Source organism: Meleagris gallopavo, chromosome 12 (genome assembly GCF_000146605.3).
Source record: "Meleagris gallopavo isolate NT-WF06-2002-E0010 breed Aviagen turkey brand Nicholas breeding stock chromosome 12, Turkey_5.1, whole genome shotgun sequence".
In the NCBI taxonomy this organism is placed as follows: Eukaryota; Metazoa; Chordata; class Aves; order Galliformes; family Phasianidae; genus Meleagris; species Meleagris gallopavo.
Genome location: NC_015022.2, coordinates 618,722 through 642,705, shown reverse-complemented (window position 1 = coordinate 642,705; position 23,984 = coordinate 618,722). Strand labels below are relative to the sequence as shown.

At 47.4% G+C, this 23,984-nt stretch overlaps 1 protein-coding gene across 1 annotated transcript in view; it reads left to right on the top strand.

Annotated features, from left to right (window-relative positions):
* The window catches only part of MYO9A (myosin IXA), a 136,383-nt gene that overhangs the window by 101,549 nt on the left and 10,850 nt on the right, over positions 1 to 23,984 (top strand). The window contains 17 exon segments of the mRNA XM_010717130.3: positions 2,960 to 3,040; positions 3,893 to 4,003; positions 5,255 to 5,377; positions 5,688 to 5,837; positions 6,082 to 6,392; positions 7,349 to 8,904; positions 8,907 to 9,015; positions 10,576 to 10,657; positions 11,169 to 11,381; positions 16,244 to 16,356; positions 16,628 to 16,785; positions 18,314 to 18,537; positions 19,024 to 19,140; positions 19,574 to 19,762; positions 20,632 to 20,679; positions 21,279 to 21,390; positions 22,287 to 22,348. Coding sequence (XP_010715432.2) covers positions 2,960 to 3,040; positions 3,893 to 4,003; positions 5,255 to 5,377; positions 5,688 to 5,837; positions 6,082 to 6,392; positions 7,349 to 8,904; positions 8,907 to 9,015; positions 10,576 to 10,657; positions 11,169 to 11,381; positions 16,244 to 16,356; positions 16,628 to 16,785; positions 18,314 to 18,537; positions 19,024 to 19,140; positions 19,574 to 19,762; positions 20,632 to 20,679; positions 21,279 to 21,390; positions 22,287 to 22,348 — 3,759 coding nt within the window.

Sequence of the window (23,984 nt, the reverse complement as noted above, 5' to 3'; positions counted from 1 at the left end):
ATTCAATCTGTTTTCAAGTCAGGTGGAATGTGAATTTTAATAGGTGCAGAAAGGTCAAAATATTGCTGCATTATCTCAAGGCATGCAGGGGAATTCAGAGGAGGATCAATACAACGTTTGCTGTGATGGCAGTGCTGTGTGCCAGCCAAGCTTCCCTGGGAATAGCCACAGCTAAAGTAATGCTCATGTGTGCATCAGGGCTTGGGAATCGGTGCCAGTCACATGCACAGCCATGTGGTAGTATTAGAATGCAGCATTTCACTTTAAAAAAATGCTTTTCTGGGAAAGTTTGACTTGTTTTTACTTTTGATTTTTGAGATATTGGTCATTTTGAGAGTGTCTTTGTGCGTGGATGTGGATACGATCAAGTAATTTTATATATATACATATGTGCACACATATATAGAACACTGTATATATAAAATGAAGAATGCATATATATGTATATATTTAAAGCTCAGTCTGGACTAATTGTACACTGGTTAAAATAAATGTCTGCAGAGTTTAATTCATAAGTAATTTATACATTTGGGGGGGCTGAATTGAGGATGTCTTCCTGACACCCATCTGTCCTTCGGATGTAATGTAGAAGAGTGCAGGGCTGAGGTTCCTGTACACCTCCCAGCAGAGAGGAGCAGCAGAGCTCAGGGTGCTGTGAAGATCCCCCCCGTGCAGCAAAGCAGAGCCTTCACACAACTCCTGTGCTTTCTGACACTGCAGCACTGACCTGGCAGCATCAGAGCAGTGCGTACAGCTCATCCTCTTTTATTTAAATGAATGAAAGCATACTGCAGTGTGCTGGCTCCTGGTGTTCCTGCTTGCTCCTCTTCTAGAAGAATGCTGGGCTCTCCAGCCCTGGTTTCATTTATCACTCATAAGGTGAAGTTTTTTCTCCAGGGAGCAGCTTGGTGCTGGCTGCAAGATGGCTTTTTATCAAGAGCAAGCTAATAAAATTGCAGAGCATGGAACTGGGTCAGCAACAGGAAATACAAATGTTTCCCATCACGGGGTTTGTGCATTGCTGTGTTTTTCAGCTAAATGCTGCCTTGTGGCCGGTGCCTGCACAGGGAGCTCACAGCTGCTGTGTCTCGTATTGATTTAAGCCGTGCTTGAAGTTATGCTGCAAAATAACTCTGAGTCATCGCTGCCTGGATTAGGGGATGCTGCAAGAGCAGCGATGGCTCTTGCTTCAAAACTCAGGGCAGATTTATACCAGCTCCCCTCCCAGCCAGCTCTCCATGCTGGGATGTTGGGTGGCACCCTGCAGGGCTGGCCCTGGGGAAAAGGCATTTGAGCTGCGGGTGGGCAGCAGAGCAGGGCAGGGAGTTAATCCAGGGCCTGGCAGTGCTCGGGGCGGGCCAGATGGCAGCGGGAGGCACGTGGAAGCGGGAGGCTGTGAAGAGCGGAGATCTGAGCTAAAAATCCCCCTGTCCCCTTTTGCCTTCCTGTGCTGTGTCATTGACTGTGCCCGCCAGCTGGGCTCTGCCCCTTCACAGCCCCCCAGCATCACAGCCCCCCAGCACCACGGCTGCTCCGTGTCCAGCTGCACCACACGTGGGTGCCTCATCAGCCCCTCTTCCCCAGGTCCTGCGTGTAGACAGACATTGATTAACATAAAAGGCTTCCCCTCAGGATGGCTTCAGAAGGATCAGAAGGTGTTCTGCAAGCCAATCTTCAGATGAATTACATCATTCTGATATTGTGCACTTGTGCACACAGGTTTATGAGCATGCATATCCATAAATCCGTAGCTATATGTAGTATGTGTGCGACGGAATATCTTTTAAATAGCAGAGTTTTAGGCGCTATTAAAATCAGGTCATTGCCACGAGTAATCGGCTCTGGAGCACGTTATTAATACCACGTCAGTCATGTGCTCTGCAATCAGAGACATCCAAAGCATTTAGAGGGCACATAAAAGAAATACGAACAATGCAGAGTGCAGCAAAGGAGTCAGTTCAGCCGCAGTGACTCAGGGACTGTGTGTGCTCTACTCTAAAGCAGTCAGTGTGTTATTTCCGAGAGCTTGTGCTTTGCTGCAGTATTTGCAGGTTGGAGGCACTCATCAGACATCCCATAGAGTGGTTGGATGCAGCAGTGATTCCAACACCAGGTCGCTTCTCTAGTCTACACTTGTAATAGTAGCACAGAAATGAAGGGAAATGGAAATGCAGTGAAAACTCTGTGTCAGAAATGTGGCAGAGCCTTGATTCTCAGTGACCACAGTTGTGCCTTTCAGCAGACAGGTATGGCCAGAGATGTGCCATCTTTGGGACGACCTTCATCCTTTGCCATTGGACTTGACGGTCATTAAGGTCTTCTCCAACCTGAGCAATTCTATGATTCAAAACAGCTGGTGAAATGTTTAGGCTTTAAAGATCTGTAAATTCAGTTTGACATAATGGGGGTTCACTCAGCAAGAGACAGGCAAGCTGTGGAAATCAGTTATTGGAGAAAGCTGTCAGGTCTGCCTGTTGGAAAACGATCAAGAATTTTTCTGTGCCAGTAACAATGATCTCAGACTTAAAAAGTGGAATGATTTCTAACAGATGAAAATGTTTGTGTTTTAGAAACATTGGCAGTTGGGTGCACAGGGGGCAGGTCGTTGTCTCCCGCTCTGTCTGTGCGTGGCTCATTGGGGTGCCGCAGGGGGGACTTTGGGATCTGCTGGTTGATTTGGGAAGGTTGAAGCGGGGGTCTTGAAGAGCAGTGTGAGTGTTGTTGTGGTTTCTGCAGAGGCCTTGAACAAACAGGCTTACTTGCCTCTGTAGCCATTTAGTTGGGTGTGAAGATGGAAGCAGCCAAGTTGTATCAATGTGAGATGCTCATTTCAGGGAACTGTTTCCCATCTCCCTGGTTTACTCACCATTTGTTCAAAGTTTTGTTTTGTGGCCTCAGTGCTTGTTTTCTCATCGTTCTTCATGCTGTTTCTCACCTGGAGATGTATTCCCTGTTGCAGGCATCACTCAACAAGCTGATGGAGACCCTTGGCCAGGCAGAACCTTATTTTGTCAAGTGCATTCGATCCAATGCCGAAAAGGTAAACCTGTCCTGTGAGATCAATGCTGCTAATGGTGTGATTGCAAAATCCATGTTCTCTCGTGCAGAACTTGTTCTTTCTCTCTCTTTTTGGAGATCAGTCAGCCTGCTGGAAACCTTTAGAGCGTTGAGGTTTTGGAAGCAGATCCTTCTAGAGCACAGCCACGAGGTGGGGAAGGAAGTAGTGAGGTGGACTAGAGTTGGGTTTTAATTCCTGATCTTCTGCTTAAAATCATCTTGGAAATATTTTGTAAATATGTAATTTATTTATTTTTTAAATAGAAATCCAAAGCCAAGTTGGGGTTATAAGATATTTGTACCTTCTTCCAGAATAAGCCACGTTAATCAGACTGATTCAGTGATAAAGGCAAATTCAAGAAATACGATGTAAGGATTTGTTTGTCTCCTGGGCTAAGGATCTTCAGTTTAAAAAGAAGGTTGTAGGAATATTTTTTTCATATATTAATCCTTTGCAGTCTTACCCAGATGGTTAAAAATACAAAGTGGGGCATCATTGCTCCATCTCACCCTGCTCATTGGCTGTGCCTTTGATGGGGCTTTCTTTGTCAGCTCAGAGGATCCAAAAACTCCTTCTCTGTAGCTTTCTGTCTGGTTAGATGTATGAAACTCTCCATCTGACAGCTCTGTAGGAGCAAACAGGATTCAGCCCTGCTGCCATGAATGTGATTTCTGGGGCCCTATGTTGCCCCTCGTCATCGTCGCCAGTGCGCATGTCCTGCTGATATGCTACATGTGCTGAACCCATTGACCCACCCACATGCTTAGAAGTCTTCTCAGGTGCTCGGAGCTCAAGGAAATAGTTGCTCATGGTTGGCCTCCTTTTCCCTTCCAGCTGCCCCTGAGGTTCAGTGACAGCCTGGTGCTCCGGCAGCTGCGGTACACAGGCATGCTGGAGACTGTTCGCATCCGCCAGTCAGGATACAGCTGCAAATACTCTTTCCAGGTTGGCTCAAATATTTTCAGTCTTTCAGCACTTTCCTCATCGTTATCGCAGTTGTCTGAGTGTTGCTAGCTTGCAAGTGTAGTTGTGTTTTTACTAAACAATGAATATATGGCTTTGGATGACATGGGGAAGGGGGCACTGGTGGGCGGTTTTGCTAAGCTGAACCAGACCAAAGACTACAAGTCCCTCCGCAGTCATCATTATGGGTTTTGGGAAAAAAAAAAAAAAAGCTTTATTTTTTCACAGTACACACAGCGTATTTTCATAATACGTGCAAAATCACTTCTACAAATCTATATCCCTTCGTAGTGATAATGGGAAGTTCAGACTGATGATGGCTGATCCCTGTTGGAGCTTTAACAGACTGAGTCAACAAGGTGTGAGAGTTAAGGTTTGGGTTCCTTTAGCTCCCTATTCAAAGCATTATAAATATATTTTGGAGATTCCTCCTTGGTGTGACCCACCCAAATGACAAAGATCCTTCTCTTATGTCTAATACCGTAGGGCACTGAGCAGCTTTTTGGGTGCCCATTACTTCTGTTTCCTCAGGAGCAGCATTTTCCCCATTCTTTCAGCAGTGGCTGCATCCCATCATAAGGCTGACTGGAATGCTTTAAGTCATTGAAGGGTTATCCAGCTTGTTGTGTTTTCTGCTTTTCCATACTTTTGCCAGCTTTAGTGCACATGTCAGATCTTTTATGATTTGCTGTTGCCAGTTTGTTTCCTGCTGGCAGCTGCTTTTGGCCAGATGTCATGTCCTGTGCAGCAGCTGTTCAGAAAGGAGGACTGCTCAGGGTCTTTTTGCCATGAGGATGAATCCTGGCATTACTTGGGAGGATCATTCCTAATACCTCTGCTCCAAGTCCTCACAGCAACAACCCTTGGAGCAGTCTCTTCCCTGTGATGCTTTGCAGATTCTGGTTGCTCCCTTTTGTAGTGGCCATTTCTGAGGATCTGCAGCATTTTTGCTCAAAGTGAGCTTGCACACTGTGCAGCGTCTCTCCTCCCACGCTGGGACATGTTTGAATGTCCCTGGGCCACTGATTTGATGTGCTTCCTGTGCAGTTTTAAACCACAAATGATGGAGGAAACTCATTTCTTTCCAGTCTGTAACATTCCATCTGTCCTTCTGCACCTGGACAGGTCCCCTTTTGTGTGGCCAGCGGAGCAAAACCCAGTTACTTATGCAAAAAGATGACACAGCAGTACCCACTTAACCCAGTCTTAGTGTTTGTTTTTTTGCCTTCTCAGGACTTTGTGAACCATTTCCACGTCCTTCTGCCACAAGGAATCAACCCATCTAAGCACAATGTCCATGATTTCTTCAGGAAAATAAAACTCAATCCAGACAATTACCAAGTTGGAAGAACCATGGTAAATGTTTATCTGCTTAAGATAAAGATGTGCCCGCATTTGTGCACAGTTATGTTAGCACCTTTGTGTATGTTTTTAACTCATGAAAGTATTTTCCTTCTGCTCATCAGAAGCTAATGGTTTAAAGGACGCATTTAATGTTGTTAATACAAAACAGAGAGGAGTGTTGGTGTCTTCTTTTGACCAGGTCACAGTGGTCAGGTTATAGGAAGATAACCTTCAAAACCCACATGTGTGCAGGCAGCTCACTGTCTCCCCAGAAGGGAAGGCAAAGGCTCTGTGATTCATGCCTGGTTCTTTTATTTCCCAGGTTTTTGTGAAGGAGCGCGAGCGGCAGTTTTTGCAGGACCTGCTCCATCAGGAGGTGCTGCGCAGGATCGTGCTGCTGCAGCACTGGTTCCGCAGTATGCTCTGCAGAAGGCAGTTCCTGAACATGAGGCAGGCAGCAGTGATCATACAGGTAGGTAACAGTGCCTGGCTTCATCACAAATACTTCCATAAATCCTACAGATACAGCTCTGGCTGCAGCTGGAGCATCAGATGCATAAAATCAGTTCCCATCTCCTAGGAAAGAACTTAGGATCAGAAGAGCAGTAGTTTGGGCGTGGGAGAGATGAACAGATGGCATAAAGGCAGGTGCGATCCAGTTCCTCAACCATTCCCATTTCAAGAGGCCGTTTTTGCTCTGCTTGCTATGTTTGCAGAGATTCTGGCGTAGCTACCAGAGCCGAAAGCAAGGCAAGCCATCACCGGACCCGCTCGTGCTCAGCAAAGCTGCACTTGTGCTCCAAACCCACTGGCGAGGCTTCGTGGAGAGGAGGAGATTTCTGCAGATGCAGTTTGCGGCCCACCTCATACAGAGCTGCTGGAGGGAGCACCTGAAGCGGAGGCACGAGGCGGCCGCCAGCATCCAGGCAGCCTGGCGGGGGCACCGCGCTCAGCAGTGGTACAGAGCCAGCAGGCGTGGGGTGCTGTGTTTGCAAGCAGCATGCAGAGGATATTTAGCACGACAAAGGTAATGTTGGTCTTTGAATAAATGAGTAAAGAAAGGAGTGCTTTCTGATAGCACCCAGGAGGGAAAGAGGTGGCTGATGTGAATTCTGGCACTGCTCAGACCAACATGGCGTACACACGGTGGCATCCCTTCGTAGCATTGCTGGTGCTGCTCCACTCTTCTCTGATCCTTCCTTTGTCTGCACTTTCTAACAGGAGTTCAGTTAGCTGCCCCTCTTACTCCTAGACTAAGCAGAGCCTATTTCAGGTTAGAGCACGTAGGCAGTGGAAAGCTGAGGACATAAATACTTGGAAGGGGTTTTTTCTTGGCAGCAGCACCACTCTAAGTAGCCTATTTTTAACTCAGATTGGCTGACCGATCTGCTTGCTGCACTATCTCACAGTGGATCAGTCAGCAAGTCAGGAGCAGGGGCAGCAGTTACTCACGCCAGCTGCTGCAAGGAGAAAAGCATCACAACCATGCCTCAGCTCGCTGGCCGCAGAGCAGGTCTTGATTTGTGCTTGGGGGGCACTGCCTACCAGGTGTGGAGTGACTGACAGAGAATTGGGAGCTGGAAATAGCTCTTAGCATGGAGGATGAGTGCCTGTTCGCTGTGCCAGAAGCATCCCAGACAGAACGAGGAAGATGACAAAGCCAAGCTGATGCCATGTGTTACTATTTTCTGGCTTATAAGTAAGCCACACCAGGGATGAAGGCTGGAGCTGCTGTCATCAGCACAGGAGAAGCTCCCAATGCATGTGTCAGTGCAAATCCTGAGTAGGTGAGATGGCAAAAGAGAAGACTGGAAATACAGTCTGTGCACAGAACATGAACGTGCATCAGATTGTACCTGCCTTGCAAGGGGATTTGCTTGAGATGCCGACAGTGGTGAGATGAAGGGAATGTCTGTGGTGACAAGATGCCACCAGTGCATTGGGAACAGCATTACAATGTGCTGCTTTTCTGCTTTCTTGCAGGTTTAGAGCTTTGAAAGAGCAGAGGTTAAAAGAGATGCAGCTGGAGAATGGCCTGTCTATTAGAGAAGAGGATGGGCTGGAGGAAGATGGGGCTTTGGAAATTAAGGGCTCTGACCCATCCAAGTGGGAGGATGGCTCATTTGAAGAAAGAGTGAGAGCTATAGAGGAGCACAAGTCGCTGATGGAGAATAACCGGGTGAATCACTTGGACCTCCTGGACACTTCTGCAACGTCGTCGTACAAAAGGCACGAGAGAGCCAGCAGCCAGAGCGGGATGGACACCGAAGAGGAAGTCATTGTACGAGAGAGACCCAAGTCACTGGAGGATCTGAATCAGAAGAAGGTGGTTCGTGCAAAAAGAGAAAGCCGGAGAATGCGTGAGCTGGAACAGGCGAAATTCAGCTTGGAGCTGCTTAAGGTCCGGTCTACTGGTGGGCTGTCACCCTCAGAAGAGCGGCAGTGGTCTACCGAGCTGGTATCTGAAGCACTTCATTCCCCTCAGGGAACCCCAGAGAGCGAAAGCTCTCAAGGAAGCTTGGAGATGTTAAGCTGTGAAGATACCCCGAGTAAACACGTTCCCCTAGATGTTCAGCTGCTTCCCACTGAGAGCCGGGACTCTTTGCCTAGCAGTCCTCAGCCTCACCTGCAGGACAAGTCTTTCTGCGCAGCGGATGTGAACAGCAATTTATCCATTTGCAGAAGGATGCTTTCAGACTCTGAGCTGCCCGATAACCGCACTGCAAAGGAGCACGTGGTCTGTGACCCCCAGAATATCTACAGGATGCATCCAAGAGAAACATTCCTTTCTAGTAATCTACCTACTTTCTACATTCCACCGCAGGACAACGTGAAGGTAAAGCAGTCACAGGTGGACAATAACTTGAAGAATAAGGCGGTGGAAAGAGAGGAGAAAACAGCTTTGTTCTCTGAGATGAGGAAGGACTCTGAGCAAGACCAGGGCAAAGTTTTGGGAGGGGAGGAAGGGGAGAAGTCTTCTGCCAAGAGAGAGGAACGTGGGACGGCCGCTGCAACGCAGACCCACTCTCCAGACTCTGTCATCAAGAGACTGGAGAAGCTCAACGTGGAGAAGGAAGAGCGACAAAAGCAGCTCCAGTTGCAGAACGAGAGGGAGATGATGGAGCAGATCCGGCAGCAGAAGGAAATTTTAGAGAGGCAGCGCAAAGCCTTCGAGCAGCTGGAGAAGCAAGGCAGGGTGGAGGCTTTACAGCGGGCTGAACTGAGCAGAATGAAGGACCCTGCTCTGAAACCATCTAAAAAACCCGACAGCCGGCCTCAGTCTGTCCTCATCCTGCACACCCAGAACAGAACGGAGCACAGCGTGGCCCCGGGTGGAACTCCAGCCTCATCAGTGGACATCAAAGGTCTCACCGTCGGGAGCAGGGGAGGCTCTCCGGCCCACGCTGCCCCCAAAGACAGACCGGTCAGCATGTTCATGGAGCGAAGGGAAGGCCCTGCGGGGGCAGCGCTGGAATCACGGGGCAACCCCCGGCTGGCTGCAGACCCCAGGGATGCCCCGGGCAGCCCCTTCTCTCGGAAGTCTCTCGGAATGAGCGCCTCCGGCAGCCCCGGGTGCCCAGCCAGCCCGGCGAGGAGATGCGGGCAGGCGCCATGTTCTTCACACCCAGAGACAATCCCTTCGGGCTGCAGTGAGTACAAAGATGGTGTGCTTGCTTTGTAGGCTTTAGAGTCGTAGAATCATAGACCGGCCTGGGTTGCAAAGGCCCACAGTGCTCATCCAGTTCCAACCTCCTGCTGTGTGCAGGTCCCCAACCAGCAGCCCAGGCTGCCCAGAGCCACATCCAGCCTGGCCTTGAATAATGCCTGCAGGGATGGGGCATCCACAACCTCCTTGGGCAACCTGTTCCAGTGCCTCACCACCCCTTGGGTGAAAAACTTCCTCCTAAAATCTAACCTAAACTTCCCCTGTCTCAGTTTAAAACCATTCCCCCTTGTCCTATCACTTTGCTTGGGTACAGTGGTGGCGGGCAGAATGTTGGCTTTGGAGGTTGTACAAAGTACCGACTGAAATCAAGAGCTGTGTCAGGTTTGGGGATCGTTTAGCAGTGAGTGGGCATAAATTAGGAAAAAGAACTGGAAATACTAATTCTCAGTTTCTTAATTCAACACACATTACATAAGCTAGGGGAGATAATCATAGATATTAGCAGGAGAATGGTGTTCACAGCAAGAAAGAATTGACACTGGTTTATATTTACGTTTTCGTAAATGACACTGTTCATTTATGAGCAGTGATTTATTTTGAAAGATTTTAAAGCATGGGAAAAAAAGATGCTTAGGATTTTCGGGTAGATAGAGTAGAAATGACAAGACAAGTCAGGAGACTTCAAGATTTTTCTTATTAATTGTAGAATTACAGTAACCAGCAAAAGCCATCAGGCAATATCCCGTTGCCCCCGACAGAGCCTGCAGCATGCCAAGGATGGGAAGGCAGTGGTGGGCTTTTCACCTGCCTCACCCCTGGGCATGGTAGGGTTTTGTGCAGAAATGATGGCAGAAAGAGTGAGCTGAGCAAAGGGCGAATTAAATGGGAGTATGTTTGAATGCTGTGTTGGATGTAAAATAAGGGTGCCCTCCTTTGGAGCCCGCTCACCTGAGTATCTGCAAGCAATCTCAGAGATCTGGTTTGGAAGAGAATATTTGAGAACAATCTTTGTAGGATAATAGAATCATAGAATGGCCTGGGTTGAAAAGGACCACAAGGATCATCTCATTTCAACCCCCCTGCTATGTGCAGGGTCGCCCACCACCAGACCAGGCTGCCCAGAGCCACATCCAGCCTGGATCTTCCCCACATTCTCCCTTCAGTTTCATTTCCTAGTTGGCTAATGCACCAAGCAAGCAACAGAAAATGGAAAATTACATTTAAAAATGCCTACTTTTTGTCTGCCTGAAACTTAAACATCTTTATGCTGTGACAAAGCAATGACATTCCAAAATGCAGAATTGAGAAGATACCATCTGTAACCACTGAGCAGGGTAGGGAGCAGCTTGGCGGGTAGAAATTCACACCTTCTTGTCCTTCAGCATTAAGTCAAACCTTAAAGAATTCTGAAAACCTGTGACCTCCAACTGCGATTTCTCATTCATTGCTTGGGCTGTTTCCTAATGCGTTGCTGAGAGCTGTGCTGGCGTGGGGGGAAGGCTTTTAGGAAAGAATGAAACGTCTCTGTTTTGTTGCCTTTCAGCAGGGAGGCAAGCCATCAATGCCTCCCCAAGGGTGAGCTGGCTCGGAAGCCATTTAAGATGCCTGGGTCTGGCCGAGGAGAGGTGAGCTGCCGCTTTCTTATTTTCTCTTATAATTGAAAAAGGGGAAGAAAACTCCCAAACCCTTATTTTCCCAATTTTCCCTCAAATGTAAAGCACAAAGACTGCTGTACTTGGGGATGGGATGTCACACAAAGGCAACTTTCACGCTTTCTCTTGGCAAAAAGCCCCCATAGCATTAAGTGTAGCAGCCCCGAATTGCTCTGGATGACACGGATCTCGCAGTCCTGATGGCAAACACTGGAGCATGCAGTCTTGTCTTGTTTGGTTTAATGTCCATTTAAGTAACATCCATTATCGTCCCACTTTCTCCGTGCTGTCTTGGCTTTTGTTTTTGCTGGTCGTTTTTGCACTACGTGTAATAACGTGCGTCCTCCGTGGAGTGCAGTGTTCCTCAGACCATACTTGAGCTGCGCTGTGTTGCCAGGCTTCAGTAGAATCTCCTTTTTATTTTCACATTTTCATTTTACAAACTTTTATTTCTGTTGTTATGTTTTATCATTTGGTCAAGCAGGTTCCCAGGCCGACCCATAAAAAGAAAGCCCGCATGGCGCGGACGCGCTCCGATTTCTTGACTAGAGGTACTTTTGCTGATGGGGAGGGGGATACGGAGGAAGATGATTACGATGGCAATTTTGAGTTCCTCCTCTCCTCTGACCTACCTCCTCACCCCGAGGCAGGGCCTGCGGCCCGGCTCGGCCAGGCCTGTTACAGTGACTCCGAAATGGTAATTTTACAACTTGTTGGGGAAGGAGAAAAGAGGGAGCAAGATCTGCGGGAGCGTTTCTTTGCTAACCTTGGCTGCACGGATCCTACACTGCTTCTTCTCCCACTCACATGGACGTTGTAGATGGGTAAACTCAGAGAACACAGCAGAAACGCATACAAAACAGAAAGGGGTATTGTTTCATTCTCTCTCAACCGTGGTGATGTTTGCTGGCTTGGTTGGAGAGCAGCTTTAGGTTGCACAACTACCTTTTGTTGGTTCATTGCTTAACCAGGATTCCCTCCATTAGAAAGTCCCATTGGGATCCCACTGGCTGTAGCAAAGTGGATAGAAAAGATCAAGGCAAACATTGGCCAGAAAAGCAACAGACAACAAGGAAAAAAATATAAACCTTGCACTTGTGATTTGGTATCCTTAGTTAGGTTATCCAGGATTGTCCAGTCCTCAATTATTGGGCAAGTACCAGCCAAGAGTATCTTAGAGAAAGTAAAAACCTGTAATTTGGGCAATAAAAACATAATGTGTTTAAAAAAAGAAAAACACCTTAGTGGTTCTGTCCAGGAGGGGTGGCAGTGACTGAGAGGTTTGAGGGTGCAAGAGGATGGCCCTTGCTACACTTGCCCACTTTTTCCGTGGCTTGAGGTGTCTGTGCTGCCCACGTAGACAAGTGGATGAGCAACAAGGCAGTGACCATCTCATGCATAAGTGCTCACATGGCTTCACTCGTATGCTTCAACTCCTTGGATGGATGTGGGATAGAGCATAAAAACAAACGTACGGACAGGATTGGCTTTTCATTTTGTGCCCATTTTGTGGTTTTGCCACAGGAAATATTTTGCGTGATCTTAGAATCTGCCTTTGTAAGGAAGGCTAAGGAGGGCTTTTTGTGACTTCTCTTTTAGCAGCTTTTATTATACACATTTTTTTCCCAGGATGATTTCCTAACCAGGAAGGGTGGAAAATTCAAATTCTGCTGATAAAATTTCTTAGCTTTTGAGCCAGGAATACCTCTAATGCTGTCAGGCAGGAACATGATTGAAAGGCACAACTCTTCAAACCGAACTCACTCAGCTGCCCCTTAGTCCATCTCCCTGCTTTTGTAACAGGAAAGGGAGAATTTTACATAGGACTTACGTCAGAACCAGTTTTTTCCCCCTCATTTGGCGAGAAGTCAGCTTAAGTAAGCATGCCCATGCAGATGCAGTGCCTCCATCCTGCCCCCTTGCTTTCACTCAAACTATGGATTTGAAGACATGATGAGAAAGGGAGGGTGAGAAGTTACTAACTTAAAAGAATCAGAGATCCTTCGTTAAAGACCCTCCGTTAAAATGGGGAAAAAATAGGAACAAGAAATGAAACTGGGAGGTGCAGGTCTGAAACCATCTGAGGAGCCCAGAAATAGCATGTTGCCTGAAGGCTGTCCCAAATGTTCAATGCGTGCTCATGTGCTTTTGTCCAAGGGAGTCTTGGTAAGATGAAGGCAACAGAATTCTCCAAGGTGATGTTAAAAGCCAGCATTTCCCTCTGGATTTCCTTCTGCCACAGTCTTGTTGGCTGCTCAGATGGCAGTGGACCAGGTCCTTGGAAATGCTGGAAGTAGAAGCTCAAAGCGAGGGCCTGGGACAAGGGGCTGTGTCCTGCTGTGTTCCTGGAGGCTACCCTGTTACAAAGCCTTGTTTTTTAGCTGTAGAAGTCTTTCCCACTGGCAGTCTCTGCTGAGCAAGGAAAACTCCATCCCTGGGAGGGAGCTGGCTCACGTAGAGATGCTGCTGGGACTCTGCTCACCTGGGTTAACAGCTCTCGCTGCATGCAAGTAGCAGTAGTGCCAGCTGTGTCTCATCTCTCCTCATGTATCTCATCTCTTCTTCTGTCTCTCTTTTCTCTGTGCTCCATCCCTGGCTCTAACTGTGGGTCAGAGAGCAGTTCCACATTGCGCGGTTGAGTTCTGCTTTCTAGCAAACCCTACTTGTAAAGCTGTGTGTGCAGTGTATCCTGTGTCTGTATGTCCTGGCCCCATGTACGGTGTTTCCATCTGTATTCTGTATTGCAGGTTTGGCACCAGCTCTTTGGCTTGTGGCTTCTCTGTGTCAGGATCACCACACCATTAAGGGAGAGCTCTTGAAAGCAGCAAAATTTAGGGACTGCTTTTATTAGCAGAGCCCGGATGGGTGTTGCAAATGATGAAGCAGCCTAAAATAGAGCAGACTGGTGCACCTTGGGTTCAAGCAGGGGATATGCATGTGACCATATCTATTGTGCCTTGTGATACTCACATGAAGACGCGTCCAGCAGTCTCCATATGCAGTCTAGTAGTTGTTCTGGTAAATAACTTATTCATACAGATCCTGCCCTGGCTGCAGCTTTCGCAAAGGAAACATGCTGCTTGTTGGCTGAGCACGTGTAACCTTGCACAGCTGAGCACAGGGTGACTCTGCACTAGCACTGCACTGGCACTGTGTTACCCCTTGGTTTTTTTTGGGCAGTGGTGGCCCACCAGGCACCGATGCTCCAGGCCTGAATCCAAGGGCAGCGAAGACCACGAGCATCATCAGCCAGGGCCACAGCCCAAGGTGCACCAGTATGTTAGGTGGCTGCTTAAGGTAGTGCTGATTGCAGAGAGCCCAACTGCCTTTTAGAGTGAAGCAGTGATATATTTTGTCCAACTTCCATCCTAAAGCCACAAATTGACAAACAGCAGCCTGACACCCACTGATCCTGAAGACTCAGCTGTGGTAGAAGAGCTCTTGTCCCAAGAGTTAGGAAGCCCTTCAGTGCAATGTGCAGCACTGCTGCCTGCTGGACAAATCATCTCATTTGCACAATGGCAAGCAAAATAGAGGTTGTGCTTTTGGAGGAAAAAATGGGGATCCCTCTTCCTCCACAGGATGATTGTAGACTCCTGGCTATGTGCTTTGTGGTGCACCCGGGGTGAGGAATGTTTTCCAGGCAAGGACCTGGCTGTTCTGCTGGAGGAGTCCCTCAGACAAAAGGATCAGTGTCAAAAATGCCTTCAGTCCTCCTCTCAGAGCCTTGCAGTGGTAGCAGAGGAAACATTTAGCTGAAATAGATCAAAGATAGAGGCAGAGCAGGGAGATAGTGGTGGTAGTGGTGAGATTACAGGTAGGGACCATCTCCCTGTGAAACCTCTGCAGGGAAGGATGCGGTCCAGAGGTGCCTGCGTGTGGCAGAAGAAAGGCACAAAGTCATAGTGAGCCATAGCAGTGAGGCTGGGTGCCTCTTCCACCTGTGCCCTCATAGGCACTGATTGCAGGGAGCGTTTCTTCCCCACGGTTTTGCTCCATGCTGGTAAAGGTGAGGATCATTTCCAGACCCCATCTATTAGCATCCAGCAGGCAGTGATGGCCCTGCTGTGTTTTGCTTCATAGAAAGACTTTTTTTAGCAGAATTTAACAGAGAATTTTCTCTCTGTCCTGACGTGTCTAATCCATTCCATGGATTATGAGGTCTTTTTTTGCCTTGTATCTCTCCACCATTTGCATGGGATCATCACTGAGATGTAAGGACAAGAGGAACAAGAAACCCTCAGATGGTTTTGGCAGCTTCTGTGGTTTCCAGTGGCAGTTTTGCCTTGTGTGCTGCCATCTCCTGGCTGGCGAGGAGGTTGGTGCAGGGTGAGATGAACTGGAGATTGGTGAGGCCCACATATTGCAGAATTTTAAATGAAGTCTTTTTAATAGGAAAAAAAAAAAAAGAGAATGCTTAAAAACACAATGCATCCAGCTGAGAATCTAGATTAAGGGAAAGCTAAAGCAGATACCTCCAAGTCACGTCACGCAGCCTGATTCCCTGCTTCCCAAAAGTCCCCCCTCCAGTCACAGCTGCAATGGAAAGTAAGTGCAAAAGTTGCTGTTTTTATAAATATGGTCAGAATGTTTCTGGGCCACGCTGGCTTTTGGGTGGCTTCCTCCTCTGTGCTGGGCAAACCAAAGGGAGATCTCAGGAATGCTTCCCAAGACAAATGTTGTGGCTCAGATAACAGTGGTGGAGGCTTTGTGAGCACATGAAAAGAGAGATACAAAGGTAACATCTCTGTTTCTGCTGCCTCTTGGGACACGCTTTTTGGATAGCAACTGCAGGTCATTAAACATGTCAGCTGAGGCCTCTCAAGACTCCAGGGAGAGGAGGAAATGCACCATCTTTTGCCTTGTCTCTTCCCAGGCACAAGATAATAGAAATAGTGCAAAATCATTGTACAATGTGAAATAATAATTTGTTATTTATTGTTTGTGGAATTCCATTAATTATTGCAAATTCACTTTGCCCTTAGGAAATTATCCCATGACTCTTAAAGTGGTGATGAAAGCAGAGGTCTTTCGTATCAAAGCTGTTTAATGTTTCTAAAGGATCCATCTTAATGTGTCCTTGGCACAAAGTCTTTGGGTTCCTATTTTTGTTCCCTTCTGCAAAGTCTTCTATGGGATCTGAAGGCAGGCTCTGCTGGGACGGATCCATGGGGTAGATGGGGGAGCACCACAAATCAGCCTGGCTTGGCTAACGATCGTGCTAATGGGCTCTAATTGAACGCAGAGCTGCCCAGCCCAGGGCAGCTGAGCAGTTCTGTGGTGGTGACAGACCTGTGCCCTGGTGCACACTAGCTTTCTACATTTGTCACTAGAGGAGAAAGTAGGGCTCAAAGCAGGGATGAAGAACTGTCCTGCTTTAGAAGTCCTTGTATACTTCAGTAGTTGCAGTTGTAGCTAGGACTATAGCAGATAAAAATAAAGGTGTGTTTTTCAGTCATTACGGAGATAAAATCTTTAACTTTTGCTTTAAGAAAAAGTGTCACCTGGCATTCCAAGAATGGTGTCGTTTTTTAATAGTTCACCCTTGAATCATTACAGACAGTTCAGCGATTCTCCTCGGGCGATGGCCAACCAAAGCTTCACAAAACCATGTCTCAGGGGGAGATTGGGAAGCTGGCAGCCACGCAGAAGCCCCTTGCCCCAGATGGGAGGTAAGGAACATGGTACAAACCTGTCCCGTGCCCTTCTGCATCCCTGATCCTTGCTGGTCCTCAGCTCAGTGGTTTTGATTCAACCAGCCATAATCACCGATTGCATGTTTTGTACATGACCATAAGCTTGCAATCACATAGATTTGCCAAGAGGCGATCATATAGATTTAACTCCTAAAGGGACATGAAGGTCTGGGAGGCTTTGGATAATTTTGAGCTGCAGGACACTACCCTAGTTAAGGCAGTTCCTCTTCCCGCAAATTGTTTGCAGGTCTCAACGAGCCAAGATGAGATTTTGGGTGAAAGGAAAGCAGGGGGAGAAGAAGACCCCCCGGGAGAAGCTTGCCACGCAGTCTGAGCTGCTGGAGCTGTATGCTGAGCAGGAGGTGCCCAGCAGAGAGGTGGCTGCTGGCCTGCAGCTCGGTGAAGGTGAGTGGTGGGTGAGCAGGCAGCAGTGTGTTGTAGTGGCACAGAAACTGCTTTTACTATCACAGCAGAGATGAAGGCTGTAGCTGTTGGGAGTCTGGATTTATGTAGCCATTGAGGGTAACCCAGTTCATGGTGATGTGGTGATGGGGTAGAAGTGAAGGATGTGGAGCTCTTGGAGCAGGTCCAGCGGAGGGCCACTAAGATGATCAGAGGACTGGAGCAGCTCTCCTATGAGGAAAGATTGAGGGAGCTGGGCTTGTTTAGCTTGCAAAAGAGAAGGCTCCAGGAGACTTCATTGTGACCTTCCAGTACTTGAAGGGAGGCGTATAAACAGAGGGGGAATGGCTGTTTACGAGGGTGGACAGTGATAGGACAAGGGGGAATGGTTCTAAACTGAGACAGGGGAGGTTTAGGTTGGATATTAGGAGGAAGTTTTTCAGCCAGAGGGTGGTGAGGCACTGGAACAGGTTGCCCAAGGAGGCTGTGGATGCCCCATCCCTGGAAGCATTCAAGGCCAGGCTGGATGTGACTCTGGGCAGCCTGGGCTGCTGGTTGGTGACCTGCACACAGCAGGGGATTGGAACTGATGAGCATTGTGGTCCTTTTCAACCCAGGCCATTCTATGATTCTATGATAAATATGTTTGTCTGTAGGGCTAAAGTATCTGTAAATTGGAGTTTCAGACATGGTTGTGATCTGTGTGAGGCTGCTGTAGGAAAATGAGTTGGGAAATGGCACAGATGGGAAGGACATGCTGCTTTGCTTCTGTTGACTTCAGGAGTTACATCAACCCCATGGGAGGAAAGATAGAAACTGGGATCCGGAACAGATCTGGAGGGATTCAGAAAGCACTCAAAAGAGATACTGTGCAATACGACCCAAAACAGATATCATTTCTTTCCCAATTTCTGTGTAGTTTTAGAAGTAGGAATTGTCACTTCACTCTGGGAGGCAGAGGACAAGGACAGAGGACAAACCTCTCTCCCCAAGCCCCAAAGCCAGCTGTGTGCCGTCACCAGCACCTCCATCTCCTGCCCTGGAGCTAATCCTCTCGGCAGCCGTCTGGACAGTGACAGATGTTTTCCCTCTTGACAGAGGAAGTAACCAATGGAGAAGTGACATTTAATCTTCCTACAAGCACCGCACAGTACTTTTCTCCTCCTGTCTCCTTATTTTGGTGACAGAACCGTTTTCCCTTTGTGTTACCTTGGCTGTCGGTACAGCTCTGGGAAATGATGCATTGTTTTTCTCTTACTGAGAGTTCATCAGCTGCCACAGGTTTTTATTACTGCCTGAAACGAGCCCTGCTTCTCTTTCAGGCCCTACATAAAACACAGGAAGAAGCATTTTTATTGATTCATGCTTCATCTCACCTAATTCAGGAGATGCAGAAAAACAAAACGCACTGCAGAACTCCAGTGGAGTCAAATGCCAAACAAATATTGCCGCAGCATTTCCAGCCATGCAGAGAGCATGTCAGCTAACCTGTGCTTTTTTTTCTCTCTCTTTTTTTAATTATTACCACTAGAGTTGGGTCCTCACCATCTGACGCCGCCGCGGAGCCCTGAGCTGTCAGGAATCTACCGAAGGGAATTTAAGGAGAACAAAGAGCCTTCCCCCAAAGTGAAACGCAAACGTAGCGTCAAAATTAGCAGCGTGGCTCTGGAGCCTGTGCAGTGGCAGAACGACTCGCTGCAGATCATAACCAGCGCGAGCGACCTGAAGAGCATGGATGAGTTTCTCCTGAAAAAGGTAACGCCTGCCGTTGGTGCTCCAGATAAATCATCAGAGCTCTGAGAGCAGATGGAGGCGGCAGAGCGATGTTATCGTGGAGACAGCAGTAGCAATCCTAAGAATCCATCTAGGGGAAAGCTTTAGTTGAGTTCCCAAAGCTGTTAAGAGTGCACAGCATGCACCAGGGCCGGCTTGGGACAAAAGACAGGCAGACAGGCGCACTGTGCACATATGACATGGTCATTTTACTTGAGCACAGCAGCTCTGGTGCTTCCACTGCTTTGAGCTGCACCTCATGGCATCAGAAATGGGAGACCCAGGAGGGCAGGAGTTGAAGGCTCCAGGGAAGCTCATGTTTCCACATTCTGAGTTTGTGTGCAGGAGAAACTGCCTTGCAGCCACATGTTGTCATCATCTGCTTGTGGTGGGGCAATTGCTTGTTAGCAGCGCTCCATCTTACGTAGCAAAAGTCAAGTTGGTGCATAACACCGTTTGGTTTTCCAGATGAATGAGCTGGATAGTGAGGACAGCAAGAAGGACACTCTGGTGGATGTTGTGTTCAAGAAAGCACTGAAGGAATTCCGGCAAAACATCTTCAGCTTTTACTCCTCAGCGTTAGCGGTGAGTGACCGGGCGGCACGTGGCAGCTGCACCTCCAGGAGATGCTTTGAGTTCTGCTGGTAGGGATGTCAGCAGGCCTTCGATTCCTGATCTGCTTATCCTAAAGGGAAGATGCTCTTCTTTTACATTCGGTCCCATGAAGCTGTAAATTTGGAATTGCTCTTCCTTCTTAACTCAGCATACTTCAGGTGAAGATTTCAGGTCCACTGGAAAGAAGAATGGGTTTCAGTTGAATGGGAAATGACAGTAAGTCAGTAAACACCTCTCTGCCACCCAAGTGGTCTGGAAACCTGTGTGTTAAAGTTGTGAGTTGTGAACATCTGAGAAATGCAGTGAGTTGGAAGCCATTCGGGCTGAAGTAATAGCCTGGAGCAGAAAAGGCAGCTTAATATGAATAAAAATTTCTTTTTTTCTCCTTCTGTTTCTGTAACAGATGGATGATGGGAAAAGCATCCGCTATAAGGACCTGTATGCCTTATTTGAGCAGATTCTTGAGAAGACCATGAGGCTTGAACAGAGGGACTGGAGCGAGTCTCCAGTTAAAGTCTGGGTCAATACATTCAAAGTCTTCCTGGATGAATATATGATAGAGTACAAACCCTTGGACTACACTGCAGTGAAGGTACTCAGCATTTTCTGGAGCTCTTGTAAGATTTGTGAGCTATCTTTCTGCAGAGTCATGCTCAGACACTTGGTCTGTTGTTTTCTCTTGTGCTGTGAGCTGAGGTGGGCAACATAAGCAGGCACACAAGGCTTGATTTCACTGGTTTTGTTTTATTGGGCTCAGCAAACCCAGGTTCTTATCTGGGGTGAGCTAGGTCTTCACCACTGCCAACATGTGGACCTTGTCTTCAAGGCAAATCTGCAGCCATCTGTGGGGTGGGAAGGCAGCTCAGATCCTTGAGAGATGAGTAAAGGCAACGTGCTGTTTTCTGTTAGGCTTTCCTAGGCTCTTGAGCACCAGTGACCACGTGCATCACTGTTGGTCTGGCTGTGGAAGCAGGGTATGTGGGTAGTGACCTCAGGGGCTGAGTTCAGGCAAACAAACCTGAGCTCCTCGCTTTCTACTCCCTTTTGCCTGCAAGGACCATCCCTGGCTCTTGGAAGATGCTGTTTCTTGTGCACCAAGTAGAGCAAATGTCCCATCTTTGGTCTTCTGCTCTGAGTCCTCCTCAGGCTCTCCGCATAGGATTTCTTCCAGGGCACTGGCTGCAGTGCTGTGCCCTTGGGTGTCTTACTTGGGATCGAAAGCTTTAGGTCACAGGTGCTGGACATGGAGCCAGAGTAGCAGCTAATCCCAGCTCTGAGATGAAGACGGTGACAGTTGGCATGGGGATTTCTGAAAATAGGGTGGTCCCTTGCAGTAGGAATGCTCCTTAGAGTGCATGGCAGGATGGGGCTGGAAAGAGGTGGAAAAAGTCACGTGAGACCTCTGCATGCTTTACTTGTGGGGATTGTCCATAAACGTGCTCAAATCTCTTTTAATACCAGGTGCCAAAAACGGAACGAAAAAAGAGAAGGAAAAAAGAAGCGGATGTGGTGAGTTGAGCACCCTGGGCCTGTGTGTTAAAGAACCAGTCCTTGTGGCCAGAGCTGCACCTGATAAGAGAGCTGCTAATGACATGTGGTGAGACCCCAGCGTCTCAGCCAGTGAGCGTGCAGCCTTGAAAAGGTGCTAGGAAGATGGACAAGGTGAATTTGGTTTGCCTGTGAATGGCTGTAGATTAAAACAACAGGCTGTAAGGCAGCTCTTCTGTTCAGATCAAGGACTGCTGTAGGTTGTTCTATGAAAACACGTCCTGCATCAGTCAAGACCAGATGTGTATCTGACAGAGCTTTTGTCTTAAAGGATGTAATGGCACTGGGAAAGGTGTAAAGGAAAAAGGGCCATGGAAGCATAGAAGAGCTCTTCAAAATGGAGAGCTTGACCAGTCAAACACAGCTAGTTTTTAAACTGCTTGCATGAAGATTTGTTTCCGTACAGGCTGGATTTCTGAGCTGCTGCAGGGTTATTGGTCCAAAAAGGAAGCAGAAATGGTTCTATGTAAGAGCCCATGTAGGAGAGCTGGCCCCATCGGGTTCCCTATTCTGAACTCCCCGGTCTTTTTCTCACTACCAAGTCAAATCTCTCGTCGCAGGTGGAAGAACACAATGGGCATATTTTTAAAGCAACTCAGTACAGCATCCCCACCTACTGTGAATATTGTTCCTCCTTGATCTGGATAATGGACAGAGCTTCTGTTTGTAAATGTAAGTGTGCTCTATTTGACTTTTTTATTTGCTTATATTGCTTAATTATATTAATATAATTAATATTATATTAATATGCTTATATTACAGTCACGGGGTTTGGGGCTCTGAAAGTTTTTTTCTGCTGTTTCGGACAACCCCACTGTCAAATGTTTGGGGTTTTTCACATTAGAATAGCTTATGAGACAAACCTTAAGGATTTCTGAAGTCACCTGGTGAGTTCATCCTGCCGTTCCTTCCAGAATGTACAGTGTTGTTGTGCTTGGGAGCTTTATATAACAAATCATAACTCATGATTTCAAACCACCTGTATGCTGTACTTTAAGAAGGGATGGTAAGGTTCTGTGACAGGTATGACATGCCCTACAACTGCAGCCTGCATGCCTGCGAGTCTTGTGGCCATCATTGGGCTTGGAGAATTTGACCTGCAGGCTCTTGGACTTTGGGGTAGATCAGGAAAGTGGAGATGAAGAAACAGGCAAGGTTGAGATCCTATTTGTTTTTTTTTTTCCATTGATTCTTCAATTAGGTTAGAAATAGCCATCCTGTGGTGCTTCAGGCTGGTATCCAGTGCAGGAAGAATACAAATTAGGTGCTATTTCCAATCTCTGAGTATATCCATGTCTGATAGCTCAGAGTGACTCATGGATTGTTTTCTGAGTTGATCTGTCAGGTTTTTTTAATGCTTCAGGGACTTAAATATAGAGCCTTTAAAATGAAAGGCTTAATTTTTTTTTTTTTTATTCATTTGAGTGAATCTAATATACAGTTGACCCCTGAAAAATGCAAATTTGCCATGCCTTTGACCTCCCAGCCCTAAGAAGAACTACTTAATTCACATTTCTGCAGAGGTCTGAAGTTTTGGATTATTAAGTGCAATTTTTTCTTTGCTGCAGTATGTAAATATGCTTGTCACAAGAAGTGCTGTCTTAAAACCACGACCAAGTGTTCCAAAAAGGTAAGCTTCTCTCGTTCCTTTTTTCTCACTGAATACCTTTCCACTTGTGATCCCAGTCTCGTACAGCCCCTTCTTTAACAAACACTTTTGGGCACACTGAACTGAATACAGAGCTGGCAATAACCCTTTGTTGAGCTGGAGGTTGGGCTGGGGTTCCCTGGAGGTCACTCCATTCACTGCTTCTGTGGCTGCACATATTTCAGTAGTAATACAATGATGCATCAATATATATCTGCCCAGTCATGCAGCACCTCTTCCAGTCATGTTCCTGGCTTGTAGCCATGCTGAATGATAGAAACCTGCCTCAATTTTATAGCTTTCAAGGACTTCAAAATGTGCCTGCTATCAATAGATAACATTTTTCAGTAGAGTCAGTGTTATTACAAAGAGAACTTGCAAAACCCAATGTCTGTCATAGTGATACTGTGGTTTTGGCTTCCATGGCTTTATGTCAGGATGCTTCCAGTGGCCAGTGGGGTTCTTGGAGCCCACAGCCAGAAGCAGGACCCACAGCAGAACCTCCAGCCTTGGTTTCTCAAGGCTGATGCCTTCGTTCGCAGTACGAAAGGCAAAAATACAGGTTGTTCTTCAACCCGCTGCTCTGATAGGGCTCACAGCACAGTCCCCAAACAGCTGCAGCACTACAGCTGAGCTGTGGCACGACGACGGGGACAGCAAGAGGTGAAGGGTGGGCGGATGGTGCTAAAGCACTTGCTGTGCTCATTAGAGGTGAATTAAATACTGCTGGTCGTGTTAGAGTATATGATTGACAGTGAATGAATGCAGCAGGTCACACCAGTGAACAATGAGTCATCAGGCTTTCTTTTTTGGTTGTTGCTTTGGAGAGTTTATTTCCTGCTGCTTATGCCCCAAAAAATGATAATGCAGCCAGGATAATAATGTGTGCAAAGCTTTATGAGCCCTCAGGAGGCTTTGCAGGTGTACAACCTCCACAAAGTGTAATTACATTTTTCCCAATAAGTAATCTGAATATATATATGTATTTAAATATGTTTGTTTTGATATGGCATTTCTTCTGCACTTTCTTCCTTTCTCACAGTCCATCTTTACAAATTGGGAATGCAAATTGGGTTCTGTGAGGTTCTGCTCTATAAATCTGGGAAGCTTCATGAAATCACTGATTTTTTTCAAAGAATATGGCAGTGTCTTCCATACTTGCAGACCTTTTGCACCTGTGATGTGAGATCTGAGCAACAAGAGCCTCCTCTTTACAGGGAGGAGACCTTCAGGCTTTGCTAGATGCCACTGTTCTGTGGGGCAGAACAAGAAGCTGCTCCACACTTGAAGACTGCCTCCTCCAGTAAAGAAAGGAGGGTGATAGTCGTAGGTGACTCCCTTCTAAAAGGAACCGAGGGCCCAGTATGTTGGCCTGAGCCCACGCGGAGGGAAGCGTGCTGCCTCCCTAGGGCACGGATCAGGGATGTCTCTAGAAAGCTTCCTGGGCTTGTTTGCCCATCTGACTACTATCCCTTATTTGTAGCTCAAGTCGGCAGTGATGATGCTGCTGAGAGAAGCCTGAGGGCTGTCAAAAATGGCTTCAAGGGACTGAGGAGGGTACGTGATGGAGCGGGCGTGCAGGCGGTTTTCTCTTCTATCCCTTCAGTGGCGGGGAAGG